General features: G+C 31.2%; 1 protein-coding gene across 2 annotated transcripts in view; it reads right to left on the reverse strand.

Moving 5' to 3' along the window:
• Nucleotides 1-15,302, reverse strand: part of KIFAP3 (kinesin associated protein 3) — a 141,523-nt gene that overhangs the window by 100,975 nt on the left and 25,246 nt on the right. For both annotated transcript variants that reach the window (XM_063104396.1, XM_063104397.1), the window contains exons 3-7: nt 12,926-13,080; nt 9,919-9,974; nt 9,213-9,354; nt 2,950-3,049; nt 1,735-1,859 (exon numbers count right to left, since the gene is read on the reverse strand). In XM_063104396.1, the coding sequence (XP_062960466.1) occupies nt 1,735-1,859; nt 2,950-3,049; nt 9,213-9,354; nt 9,919-9,974; nt 12,926-13,080 (578 nt within the window). The remainder of the gene's footprint in view (nt 1-1,734; nt 1,860-2,949; nt 3,050-9,212; nt 9,355-9,918; nt 9,975-12,925; nt 13,081-15,302) is intronic.

Genomic DNA, 15,302 nt, shown 5'->3' on the forward strand with positions numbered 1-15,302 from the left:
GGAAATTTAGGACTTAATAAAATAGTAATATTTCAGAAGAAATGTCTAGAATTTTGATGTCTTTTTTTATATCCCTTCAATTACCATAATCCATTGATTTTAAGACATACATTTTCCTCATATCTTAATATCTCCAAAATGGGGATGTGTCTTATAATCCATGATGTGTCATAGTTTAAATTGGAAGCATATTTTCCTCTCTTAGTGGTTCATAAACAACGGTGAGTCTTAAAGTCAATGGTGTCTGATATAGAAATACAATATTTCTTAAAATAACAGTTCTTGTCACCAAACAAACACAAAATGTAAATTAATGGTTGTTAAAAAGTCCCATTAGTGGTTCTCTCCATACCATTCCAGTTTAAATGAATTTTGGGTACATTAAACCATTTTGGAGTTTTTGGAGTCTTGGATGCCAGAACTGATGTAACGTGTCCAGGATTTCTGAGTTATCCACATAGTTGAGGATAATTACCAATGTAGATGCAAGAAGCTTATATCACACATAGAAAATTTCTAAACCTGGAAAGATCCTAATTAAGAAAAGTCAAAGCTTGTGTGTTGGTGTGCATTTTATAGTGTCTTAAGGTTCCAAGTGATAATAATAAAAGCCTGAGAGATTCTGTACAGAATACCCAGGGTTAACTTATATATCACAGCTTAGATAAAATTCAAGCCTCAGGGTCTCTGAAGGCCAAAATTAATGTAAGAACAAGGCTCACTTTTTCCACAAAGGGGAGCTCAGAAACATGGTATTCTGTACAACAGAAATAATGTTTCCACTTTTTAAAAGACGTCAATAAACACTGGATTCAAAGGAAAGTTACCAGCATGGCTTGTTGATCTGCAAAACATGTTATGTTAGGACAGATATCATTAAGCCCAAACCTTCAACCTAAAAATATTAAGTTGTGGATGCAATATGATAAATATCTTCAAATATGAGAAGAATTGTAATGCCGAAGAGAATATACTTATTCCACATTGCTTCAGTATGCAAGACAAGGATCAAGGGATGAAAGTTACTGGAAAGTGCACTTTGGTTCACTAAGCAACAGAACAGTATAATAAATAGAATGCCAAACCACAGAATGGGCTAAATCAATAAGTAGTGACATCATTAAAGAAAAGACTGTATACCAATAGGCAGGGAAGCTGCAAAAAAGATTCCTATATTGCAAGATAGGTTAAAATAGATAATTTCTAAGGTTTCTTTCACAGGGTTTTATCATTCTATAGGCTTCTAAAACTGTATTTATTAACAAAAGTATTTTTGCATTTAATTAGAAAAACAGAACTTAATAGGAAAATAGAATTTTAAACTAGATAAATTACCAAATTTACAGCCATTCCAGTCAAAGTCATCTTGGTACTCAGAAGTACATAAGCAGCAGTAGTGAGCCAGGCTTCAGCTAACCAAAGGATCTTAGTAGACATAATGGTGTAGCCACTTACAGACTCACCTATTCAATTATCCAGCACCACCATTAAATGCTCCTTCTACCTCATTAACTGATCAAAGTTGTGAAGACACAAAAAGTACATGTCAAACTATATTCATTCTGATAGTATCAATCTACTTTTTGACCTTCAACACATTCTTTCATTGTTTCCAAGTAATGCGATTAGCAGCAGTTAAAAAGAGAGAAAGAAAGAACAAGATCAATCCATCCATCCAAAGCTTATAGCCAGCAATAGGCAACAGAGGGTCAAAATGCCACTCTAAAAGGATATCAGCCTTCTTCTTCTTAGAAAGTTCTTCTTGCCAAAGCTCATGTCTTTTTAACTCATGATCAATGATATTCATACAGAGAGCTCCAATTTTATAATGAGTGATAAGTCCATGAAACTGAGAAAAGCTTAAAAGAAGAGATTTTTAATATACATTTAAAAGAATACATTTTATAGGTACAGGAAATTTTTTTTCAGTAAACGTTGACACAAACCATGTAGAAAATAATTTTATATACATATTTCAATAAATGAATATATCTACAGTATATACTAGGAAGACTTGAAATTATAAGATCACTTTAAATATGTTAACATACTACCTTTACCTGAAATATAATTATTTTTAAGCAGTTAGAAATTACACACATTTGTGTAATTAACCACCATATTAACTATTCAGATTATCCCAAAATAAATTTTCAGACTACTGTCTAATAAAACTCATAATGAAACAATATTAGACATACATTTTATTTATTGTATACAATGGACACCAGAGAATAAACTAGTAAAGTATTAGTAACCAGGTTTTACACGTTTCCTAGACAATTCATTCATCAAAATATTTAGTCAATAAATATTTATTTGCTAATGTTGGCGCATTTTTAGAATAGAGCAAGCAATTCTCCAGAAATTGGCTAGAAGCTTCCCACAATGTCTCAATAAACATCTTTCTTAAGAACATATGCATAAATAATAAATATGGATACATAATAGGTATGTATTTGCACATATACATGTATATATAACAATAACATTTATTAAGCGCTTACTCTAGGTCAGACTTTATTCTAAGTATTTTAATTCTCAATTCACTTAATCCTAAAAACTATCTGAAAAGGGTACCACTATTACTATCCAAATTTTACACACAAGAAAACTGAGGCACACAGAAGTTAAGTAATGTAACCAAGATCACACAGTTAATAAATAGTGGGGCTTTAATTCAAATCCAGTCTACTACCAGAGCCCATACCCTTAAATTAAACCATCACACTATCGCATTGTGTGTGTATATATGCATAGGTGAGTATAGACAGAATAACAGAGAGCAAGACAAAGAATGGGAAACAGAAATAAAAGGATGCGGAGGCAAAGCATAGGCAGACTCAGAGAAAGACTGAGAGAACGAGTGATCTACAAACTGAACCAATGACACAGTGAGACAGCAATAGAGGCAGACTACCCCTTTTATATAACAATACTTACTCTTACCTGGAAAAGCAAAAAAAGATGTAAATTATGTTTGTAGCTAACTCAACACTTTGCTTCCAGTCTTCTCTCAGGACTCTTGCTAATGCACCAAGGGCAGTTTCTAAAGAAAAAGGAGACATACAAAAATGATCATTCGCCTTGCCTCTTGTATAAAGAGTGATTGGTTTTAAATGTCTAGTTATTAATAAATAACAAAGCTAAGATAGAACTGGGACAGAAAAGTAGGATGCTTCTTTCCAGTAGAGAAAGCTATTTTTAAAACTAAAAGATAACTTTTACTTAAAAATTCATAACATGCAGCTTCAAGTCTATACGGAAACAGAAAAATAAAATGTGATTTAGATAAAGCAATATAATATATACATTATGGGTGACAATAAAATAATAAAAAGGCCATTCTTTCCTTGACTTGCATTTCCATTCATAATTTTACTACTGCAGTACCAATTTTTTTCTTTTTTAATATCTGAGTTAACACATTTGATAATACACAAAAAACTAGAATAAGCCTAGAAAAAATAATGAGCAGTTTAGCAGATTAACATTATTCCATTAATGCAGTAACCAATAAAATTTATACACAAAAAATAAGTCTCATATTTAAGTATATATTAAATTTATGTCAACAGACATAAATAAAATGAAAAATCTTTTACAAAGTTAGCTGAGTAGGTTAATAAGTATCTCAGCCAGATTTTTATCTTGAAGAGGTAAAATTAACAAATTGATTAACAAAAATTACCATATATTAAGTAAATATAAGTAAAATGAGACTGGTTTCAAATTAGTGTTGTTAAACGGGCTTACCAATTCTTAAAGTAATTAGAATAAAATATATATGTTAAAATATAGAAATCATAGTTAAACATAATTAAAATAGGTACTCAGGATCTATTGTATTATTAAATTATTATTATTACAGATTATTGTCATAAACTGCATTATCAGCATTTACTATAATAATAATACTAAATAATAAAAATGTTCAATATTTGAGCTTTCTGGCTCTTCAGATTATGAAACAACAAGAATTAAGTATTAATTATTAATCTACTTAGTAATAAATTTTTTAGCAAAGTAAAATACATCCTATAATAGCATTTCAGTGTAATTCATATGCACAATGCAGAGCACTGATTATGAAACAACAAGAATTAAGTATTAATTATTAATCTACTTAGTAATAAATTTTTTAGCAAAGTAAAATACATCCTATAATAGCATTTCAGTGTAATTCATATGCACAATGCAGAGCACTGCAATAGTATATACTTTGAACAAAATTAGGAGTCTAATAAATAGGTAGGCAATGTACATTAAATGCAAAAGCTCCAAAAAGTCCTACTTAAATAAAGAATCTGGTTCAGCTTTGTTTGATCCAGTAATTCCGAAAGGCATTTGAGCATTATAATCCGGAGGAAATAGTATTTCTTAAAATACCATTTTATATAGAAATACTGTTCCACAATGTCATGAACTAAGGCATAGGTTTAGTAACTTATTTGCCAAGTATTATTTCATTTTTCTTCTTTAGTATAGAATGAGAAATGTCTCAATAAAAATATAGTTATAGAAATTGTACATAGATTATTAAGAAAACATGAAGGTTAAATAGCCAAAGAAAATACAAAGTTTACAAATGGTCAAAAGACAACCCAGAATTTATTATAAACTGAATGCAATCACAATCAAAATTCCATTATAATTTTTCACAGAGTACAATAAAATGATTTCAAAATGATATATCACAAAAATATTAGACCAGCAAAGCCAATTTTGAAAAAAAAAAAAAAAAAAAATCAAACTGGTACATTTCTATTACTCTAGTCAAAACACAAAATATAACATAACAACAGCAAACAGCATGGTATGTGTATAGGAATCACCAAATAAACCAATGGAACAGAAAGAGAAAGCACTAAAACAGATCCATAAATATATGGGAATAGTACCTGGCACAGAAAAAGTTGTCAAGAGTATTTATTCAAAAAAAGAATAGTAGGCATATAGCAGAAGAAGCATTTCAAATACTTGGGAAAGTAAGGAGTGTTCACTAACTAGGTTGGGATAACTGGCTATCCAATATGGAAAAAAATAAAATTACATCTCTAACATCCCACCTTTAACAAAAATGAATTCTAGGACCAAGCACTTCCAGAATGGCAGAGGAAGAACCTCCAAAAATTCATTCCTCCCTAAGCAAATGAGAAAAGAGGTAAAAATCATCAAAACTAACCTTTCAGAACTGTGGAAATTAACTAAAGCTTGTAACAATTCACAGTTACGTATCAAAAAATGGCTGAATCTTGGTAAGAACAGTGTGCTCTGTGCCCTTTCATCTTGTCCTAATTCCATCCCCTCTGTGCAGCAGTGTGGTAGCCTTGAAAACAAACAGCATTACAACTGTGATATCTATGAAAACCAGCAGCCTGGCAAGGGTTGAATGGACAGAAGAGTCTGGAGTTCTCCAAAAGCCCCATCCCAGAGAACTGTCACTATTTAACCTATCTCAATGCATGCTAAAAAGCTCGATCCTTGGGATCTGTCTTTATTTGACCTGACTCAAAGCTTGCTCTGTGCAAACAGCCTTGTAATCATGGTATTTGTTGAAAACTATTGGTGGCAAATCACAGCTGCCTGAGGCAGCCTTACCAGATAAGGGTTAACAAAACACCAAAAAACTTAAAAAGGAAAAACTGGGAAATGAGATATTCACAGGGGCTTTGAAAGGCCCTAACATATTCCTGGGAATCTAAAAAGGCATGCACAGGTGCAGGGACATGCACATGCCAGGAAAAGACCTAAGAAGGCCCTAATCTCTTGTCTCTGGATGAACTTGAGGCAATGTGTAAACAGAAAGTGAAGGCAAAGGCATGTAAACTACCTGCTTGAGCACTGAAAACATGCCCCAACTCACACACAGAGGTCCTCAGCAAAGGCTGAGCAACTTACTATAAGGCATTTAAGGAAATCTCTAGCTGGTCATTAGCTGATCATTAAGCTAATTGAGCAGAGACTTCAGTGGCCACACAGAGGAAGGATATGGACTTTACAAATTAATCCAGGAAACTCACTAAAACTAAACAAAACAAAAACAGCATCAATAATAAGCCCTAGCGGGAATCTGATTTCCAGAGTTGCCACATGATATTATTTCAACAACAACAACAATAAAATATTACACACGCAAAGAAACAGGACAGTATGGTCCATACTTGGGATATAAAGCATTCAACAGATACTGTCCATGAGGAGGCTCAGACATTGAACTTAGGAGACACAAATTTTAAATCAGCTATTATAAATATATTCAAAGAACTAAAGGAAACCATATGAGAAGGTATGAGAAAGATGTCTCACCAAAGTATATCAATAAAGAGATAAAAATTATAAAAAAGGGCCAAATAGAAATTCTGTAGCTGAAAAGCACAATAAAGAATTCACGGGATGATCTCAACAGCAGATGTGTACTAGAAACAGAATCAATGAATGTAAAGGCAGGTCAATAGAGATTATTCAGTCTGAGAAACAGAAAATGAAGAAAAACTGAAAAGATCCTCAAAGACCTATAAGGCACCATCAAACAGTAACATATACATAATGGGAGTCCCAGTGAAGAGGAGATAAAAAGACAAAATAAATGTTTAATGAAATAATGACCAGAAGTGTCTTAAATTTGATGAAAAACATTAATCTACACATCCAAGAAGTTCAACAAACTCCAAGTAGGAGAAACTAATAAAAGATAACAACACTTAAATACATCAGAGTCAAACTGGCAGAAATGAATATTGAAAGCAGCAAGAGAAAAGCAATATGAACATGTTCACCAGATCCTCAATAAGATCGACAGCTGATTTTACATCAGTAATCATGGAGATATGAAGGCAGTGGGATAGCATATTCAAAGTGATAATGGAAAAGTGCTAACATATTAATCGCTAAAAAAAAAGGTACTAAAAAAATTCTTGTCAAACAAGAATTCTATATCTAGCAAAACTATCCTTTAAAAAACTAAAAAAAATGAAGTCATTGCCATGCAAACAGAAACTTAAGAGAATTTCTTGTTAGCATATCTTCATGATGAGAAATACAAAAGGGAATCCTTCAGGCTGAAATAAAAGAATACTAGACAGTAACTTAAATCCACATAAAGAAAAAAAGCACACCAGTAAAGATAACTATATAGATAAATATAAAAGATAATATGAACATATTTCTGATTGTATTCTTTTCTTCTATCTAATTTACAAGAGAAATACACATAGCAATAATTATATGTGTTGATGGGCTTTTAATATATAAAGATGGAATTTGTATGACTATAATAGTACCAAGGGGTGAGGTGGAAGGAGAGGTATATTGGGGCAAAATATCTGTCTACTGTTAAAATCAAGGTGCTATTAATTTGAACTAGATTGCTTTCCATGGTTAATTGTAATCCCAAGGCAACCACTAAAAATTAACTCAGAAAAACATAGTTGAAGAACAAGGGATTACTAGAAATATGTACGGTATACTAGAAAAAATCTGCTTAACACAAAAGAGGGCAACAACAGAGAAACAGAAGAAAAATGGTAAGAGATTTTTAAAAAACCCCATGGATCCAGTTATATGCTATGTACAATAGAAACATTTTACATCCGAAGATACAAATACGGTGGAAGTAAAAGAATGAAAAAAGATATATCATGGGAAAAAAAAGATAAAAGAAAAAAAGACAAATAATAGATTGAGAGAAATTATTCCTAAATACATAAGAGAAAAAAGGATTAGAATTAGAAATATAAATATTTAAGACATGAAAAATCACATATATGTATATGTGTGCATATACATAATATGTAAGATATGAATACAAACTTCACAGGGTAGAAATTTCAAAAGTCTAGTAACATGAGAAAATAACCAAATCATTAGAAATCAGGCAAATGCAGCTTAAAACAAAGAGATATGTTTATTACCAACACAATGGAAAAAATTTTTAAATCTGATACTCTCGTATTCCATTGGGATGGGGGTATAGATGCAGAACCATTTTAGAGAGCAATTTATCAGTATCCCTTAATACATTATGACCTGCATTTCAGTAAGACCTTTATTTCTGTGTACAGACCTTAATGAAACCCTTGTTTGTGCATGTAAGAAGATATGTACAAAGATGTTCACTTCTGAAACAATACTCCCTATGTATGTATGTATAACTTCATAAGTGTAATAATCAAAAGTAGTTTAAAAATTAATTACATTTATTGTACCGACATGCATGTAATCTCAAAACATTACTATATTGAGGAAAATATTACCAAATAAGAAGTATGATACTATTAACATAAAAATTCATATAAAACAGTACTCTATATTTTAATACAGAAAAAACCTATACACACATATATGTAAAAGTATGAAAAAGATATGGAAGAATGGATTTTGAACTTACAACAGATTACAGAGTAATGGACAAAGGGAATTTTATCTATAATATTCTAATTCTTTTAAAATAATGTATTAATATATTAGTTGTGGAATTAAAATATTGGTATAGTCCTAGGGCTCTCTGAAGAGATCTCTAGATATATGTTTCGAGTTACAAACTATCGGTGCACCCTGTCTAGCCTCCATAAAAGCAATTTGATGGCAAAAAGGTATTCTCTCTCAAGTGATGCAAACCAAATAATAATGACATCTTTCATATTTTTTTTGACAAAAGTATGATCGGAAAACTATACATTTAAATAATTCTATAGTGGTATTACAGAGAAAAAGATTTTTTAAGAATATTATATCTTTTTCTTAACTACCAAGCACTTCTAGTGAAAGGAAAGCAAACACCTGGTATCAAATTCAATCTAAATTAAATTATAAAGACTAATGGCTTTTGCTGACTACTAAGAAACAATATTGGAACTCTTAATTTAATAAAATCATTATATACATACTTGTGCAAATGTCAAAAGTATGATCTTGTATCCTAATTAAAAGAACAAAAATGTTTTCTAGAGTAGAAAAAAAGAAAAGATATAGTACCATTAATGCTTGATTTTCCTTGTTTGCATTAAATGGTTTGTGAGTTTTCCAGAGAATATTTAAATGCTATGCTCTCATATTAAAAAATTTGAATAAGAAGGAAGGTAATAAAGAGCTGGAAGATATGTGCATCCCTAAATTTGTATAAATAATTTTAACTTATTTCTCTATTATAATAAATTCCAAAATGTTTTCCAACAATTTTTCCACTTTTAATATTTATAGTTATAAATCACCATTCATTAGTAGTTCTTCCAAGTTATCAGGATTTCGAGCAAGCTGCAGGATCAAAGCAGAACCTCGAACCTTGTCAGGAATATCTTCATATAGTAACTCAATATATTCATCCATGTCATTAATGTTAGCAACTTCATCAATCTGAAACAAAGGAAGAGGAAAGAAGTACTCAACAACAATGCCCAACAGATCCACTTTCAAAGAAATGATATTTTGTGATTAATATACTGTCCTTTATAACAAGAGACAAATTTCCAAAGAACTCATAGTAGCCATCTTTTTGTAGAGGGGGATTTTAGGCCTTTGGTTACTAGGACTCCAAGACAGAAGTATAAACCACATATGATAAAATGGGATGTATACAACCTCTAAAATTTGCCTATCAATATAAATTATCTTAAATGTAATACAAAGTAATTCATATCTACTATAACAAATTAAACAATATTTCAAAACATATTGTAATAAGAATATTTGAAACATTTTTACCACTTATTTATCAAAATAAATTATGTCTACAAAGCAAAACCAATAATTTTTGTCTTTATCCATTAAATACTAATTATCTACCATTTTCAGGTACCTCTAAGCTCAATCATTTTAAAAAATTCCACATTTGATTAGTATGATTGTTTGCATTATTGATGGTAAAAGGCAACACCTTATAATCAGTCCTCTATTAGATCAGTATACATACAGTCTTACCTCCATTCCTTCAAAAGGAGGTGGATCTCTAGGCTTGCTTGATTTTTCTTTTTTTTCTGTAAAAAGATTTTTTTTAATGAGGAGAATTAGGTTTTTAGGATCTGGGCTTAATTTTTCTTTACAGTAGCTGAGTTTAATTCTACCTAAGCTGGGGATATTAAAACTAGTTTCTGAAATAATCTACGTTTTTTCAGTGCACAAAACATGCTCATCTATAATCCATCTATTCTTTGAGGATATCAAAGAGAGTATAAATTAATAAAATCTATAGCTAATTCCTAGGTAATGTTAGGCAGCAATTTTAACTTCCTCCCTTGTTAAAATTTAGGGTTTGTATACAGTCAGACTTGCCAACAAGAAGCAAAATAGTCTATTTGAAGTATCCTCACTTTCCCTTCCTAATTCAAATTTAAGGTAGCAATAGGTAAATCAATAAATCAAAGAAAAAGATAAGACTTAAGTAATATAAAAAACTAAAACAAAAATCAAGAGAGGAAAAGGAAAAGAAATGAATTGGGTAAACTTAAAAGCTAAAATAAAGAAGTGTTGTTAATCGATTTTTTTTAACAAGTAAAATTAAGATCATAAATTAAAAGGCAAACATTCAATATCTGTGTTTATTCCTAAATTATTTCCAAATAAATTAAAGAGGCATCCAAAGGTGTTAAAAATAAACATTGAATCATTTATTATATTGAATATTTGATTAATAGTGTAATTTCATTTTTTAACAAAAAAACTAACAAAAATATTTTAGTGATATAGATCAAAAACCTAAGCAATTCATTTCCATTAAAGTAAGTTAGAATAGTATCAAAATTTGGATTCCATAGTTAGAAAATATACATATAAAAGAATTAGCCCCTATTCTTTTCAGAGGACAGCAGCCATTCTAGATAAGGTCTAATTCTCATGGCTAAATTTTGCCTCAAACAGATCATTTACTATGACAGTGGTTTTAATTAAGTAAAGAGAAAAATCACTTAAGGTAATGAATCACATAATCAAATAAGTATTATTGTTTTGTTTCAGTAACTTTTAGGGCAAGGATTTTGGCTTCAAAATTTTGAATACCAAGTTAAAAAGTTAAGAAAGAAAAATTGAATAGTTTTTCAAAATAAGAATATTTAATAGTAAAGCATTTCATATATGTCTTCAACAATTAATATCTAGATAGGGAAAAATACTGATTTGAATTATTTTATCCATGTATGATGACACAAAAATTTTTCCACATTCCTCTAATTTCTGGGGAGGGAGGTAAAAACACTGATTTGCCCTGAGAACTCAGTGAAACGGTTTTCACAAATTTAAGGGCATTTTATTATAAATGCTTTCAGAATTATATTAATTTGGCAGTAGGAAAGATCAATTTTAGCTGTGTTATACAACCGACGATAAGCACATAAAGATCTTAGAAGAGGCAGGGGGGAAGAGGAATGGGTAAAGGGTCATGAAAATCAACTACAATGTATATTGAGAAGTTAAAATTTTTTTAAAAAATAAATAAAAATAAATAAATAAATAAATGAGACTACTGAATTTACTTTGCTCATTTTGAATTTATTTGAAGATGTTATCTCTCATCATTTATTGAGATCTTAACAAGAATATTCTATTATAAAATACTTGTTTAAAATTTTCTTGATATTTTCCTTATCTAGATAGCTCTGATTATTAATAATTAACAAGTGTACACTGAGTACCAGCTATGTAATAATTAGAAGCAATCAAGTTTATTTTTTTATTTTTATTATTATTATTTTTTGACCGGTAAGGGGATCACAACCCTCAGCTCGGTGTTGTCTGCACCATGCTCAGCCAGTGAGCTCACCGGCCATCCCTATATAGGATCCCAACCCGCGGTCTTGGCGCTACTAGCGCCGCACTCTCCCGAGTGAGCCACGGGGCTGACCCAAAGCAATCAAGTTTAAAATGCCTGTTTTTGCTTTTAAATAAATTACAACCATTCAATTTATTTAACAAATATGCATTGATCATATAAGGGTACTTCAAAAAGTTCATGAAAAAATGGAATTAAAAGATGATACGAATCCATGAACGTTTTGAAGACCCCTCATATGTGTTAGATACTATATTCAGAGCTAGCTAATAAAAGTAAATATTAGGCACAAGGCATTTTATTTGCTATGGATGGAGAGAGAAGACTGATTTAACTTGGAAAAATTCCAAACAAAATTTTTGTTCATTTCTTTTTTTTTACTTAGTCTGATGAAAACTTGAGCATTGGCTGATACATTATTTTAAGAGAACCATATTTTAGAACTAACCAACGTTGAAAGATACGAAAACTTAGTAAATACTGTGAAATGGGTTAACTAAGCACTCAGTAATCTGAGATGACTTTCCACTTAAATATCTGTGTTTTTGTTTTGTTTTTCTGGTTAAGATTATTTGAAAATGTCTTCAATAAACAATTATTTGATTAACTCTAATATCTTAATGGCTTGGCTCTTTTATGAAGGAGCTGAGGACGGGAGAATGGCAACAATAGAGACATCAAGGAATAAAAAAGTAGTATTTTCCTAAGAAAGATTTATAAAAGTTATACGTTTAGGATAGTCTAAAGCATATGATATATATTTTTAACATTAAATAATCCATTCAAATTATAAATTAAATATTAATAAAAATTTTAGAAAATATGTCTAGTTGGAGCAGAGAAAATATGTTTTCTGCCCCAAATTCTCTTTCAATATTTTAGAATCAAAATGACACACATTTCCTTCTTTGTTCCTTACTTTAGTGTATGTGTACATGCACACATACAAAATCAGAATCAGAACCCGATTCAGAATCAGACCACTTTATGTGGAAGAATCTAATATAAAGCCTGGCATGAAGGAAACTAATATGTTTGTTTATTCTTTCATTCACTTATTCACAGCACTGGTGAAAAAACCCTGCCCAATACTCAAATATCAAAAATACAAACTATAGTGAAATAACTCTGATTGTGCATGAAAATCTCAGGCATTCTACTTACCTTTTCCTGACAATGAATCACGGCGGTTCTGTAGATAGTACAATAACTGTTCTACCTCATTTAGTTTTGAGGGATGTATGAGTTTACATTCTTCAACCACCTTCCGTGCCAGGGAAGTTATATCTGTGTTGGCATTGAGACTCTTAAGACGAATACTGCAAGTATAATCAGAATTTTTCAACTGAGGTACTATAAAAGTGTTATCTTCAACAATATTACTTTAAAATAATTTATAGATTACAAATTATTACAGTCTATATTACCTGGCCATAGATGCTTAATGAAATGAAATAAAGTATTAGATATAATTAGGCTTAGAAAAACATAAGGCAATGATTTTTCTTTGGGCTAGGCAAACAATAAAAAGAACAGAAAATCTTTTTCTGACTCTCTAGGCAAGACAGCACATTCAAAGATCCTGTTTTAAAACAGTAATTCTCATGTAAAATATATGAAGTCTTTAGTCATTATTAAATGTGAGAATCTATATTGCCACAAATAAATCGTTTTCTTGACCATATCCACAACTGGTGATTTTTTTCAGTTGGGGACAAGATACAACATATTGATATTTTCATTCAGTTGCTCTAGTGGTAATTGTATAGAAGATAGGAGAGGGAAAAAAAAGCAAGATGTAGTTTAAGACCTATATGAGGAATTCTGAGGAACAAATTAATACACTTTATACTTAGGTTAGTACATTAAAAAAACAATAATAAACCAACCAGTCCCTCCTTTTAAATTTAACCCAGGAGATTCACTGGGAGCTTGATAAGGAAAGACTGTTCAGAGTCTGGAAACAATTGCCTATTTACATGGATTTATGGCACTAGGGAGAGCTGTGAAGACATAAAATTAGGTTCAGAGTCAAGAGTCAAACTGGTGACAAAAGACTCTGTCAAGCAGATTGCTCCCATGCAAGGCTTATATTCAAAAAGAGAAACACAAGCAGCCACGGTGTAGAAATATTTCTTGGTGAAGATGCCTAATTTTTGTTGGGAGACATCCAGGTATTAGAGGCAACAGGAGTGGAGATCTCAGAGAAAAGTCTTGTATCCAGCATCTGTGAAATTATTTAGATGTAGATGATCTCTCCTGAAACCAGTCCAGTAGACTGATTCAGATATTATTCCCAGCTATATAGTCAACCCCAATTCTGGTTCTCCCAGGATTCTACCAGCCACCTAATAGCTTTTAATAAATTCCTTTAATGCTTAAATTTGCTAGAGTGACTTCTAATATTTGTAACAAGAACTCGAGCAATATTCTGTCGCCTTATTTTATTTTTACTTGAATCTATTTGGGGGTTTTGTTTTTGTTGTTGTTGTTGTTGTTGTTGTTGTTGTTGTTCCCACCTTTTAATGCTTCTAAATTGTTGATTATATTTTTGTATAGTTTTGGCTGCACATCAGAAGGCAGAGTTAGAAAGAAGGGTCCATTCAGAGAAAAACTCTAAAAAGACCTCTGCAAGCTTAGTTTTTAATAAGGAACTTGGAAATCTTGACAGGTCAAAAAAATCTGATTGAGAAGAGGCACAATAGAAACTCCATAAACATATATTGTTAAAAAAAATTAGGCTTTTTTTAGAGCAGTCTTAGGTTTACAGAAAAATTGTGCAGAAGGCACCCCCTATATTCCCTCCTACAGTTTCTCCTATTTTCTCCTATTATTACCATCTTGCATTAGTGTGATACATTTGTTAGAATTGATAAACCAAATCTGTACATATAATTATTAACTAAGTCCATAGTTCACGTAAGTGTTCACTCAGTGCTATATAGTTCTAAGAGTTTTTACAAATGCATAATGTAATATATCCATCATTATAGTATCATACAGAACAGTTTTACTGCCCTAAAAATGCTCTGTCCTGTGATCTACCTCTTTCTCCCCCTGAGCCCCTGGCAACCTCTAATCTTTTTACCGCATCTATAGTTCAGCCTTTCCAAGAATGTCATATACTTGGAATCACATAGTATATAGCTTTTCTAGGCTGGCTTATTTCACTTAGCAATATGGATTTAAGTTCCTCTGTGTCTTTTCATAGCTTGATAGTTCATTTCTTTTTGTCACTGAATGATACTCAATTGTATGGATGCACCACAGTTTGCATATCCATTCACCTATTGAAAGACATCTTGTTTGCTTCCAATTGTGAATAAAGCTGCTATAAACACTCGTGTGCAGGTTTTTGTGTGGACATGTTTTCAACTGACTTGGATAAATATCTAGGAGCACAATTGCTGGATCACACGGTAAGCCTATGTTTAGCTTTTTTTTTTTTTGTTATTGGTTATGAATATTCATGGGGTACAAAGCTGATTATCACCACTCATCCCCAAGATGTGTGATGGGCAGAACCATACTGGCAGCATAC

This window comes from Cynocephalus volans, chromosome 8, assembly GCF_027409185.1.
Source record: "Cynocephalus volans isolate mCynVol1 chromosome 8, mCynVol1.pri, whole genome shotgun sequence".
Lineage (NCBI taxonomy): Eukaryota > Metazoa > Chordata > Mammalia > Dermoptera > Cynocephalidae > Cynocephalus > Cynocephalus volans.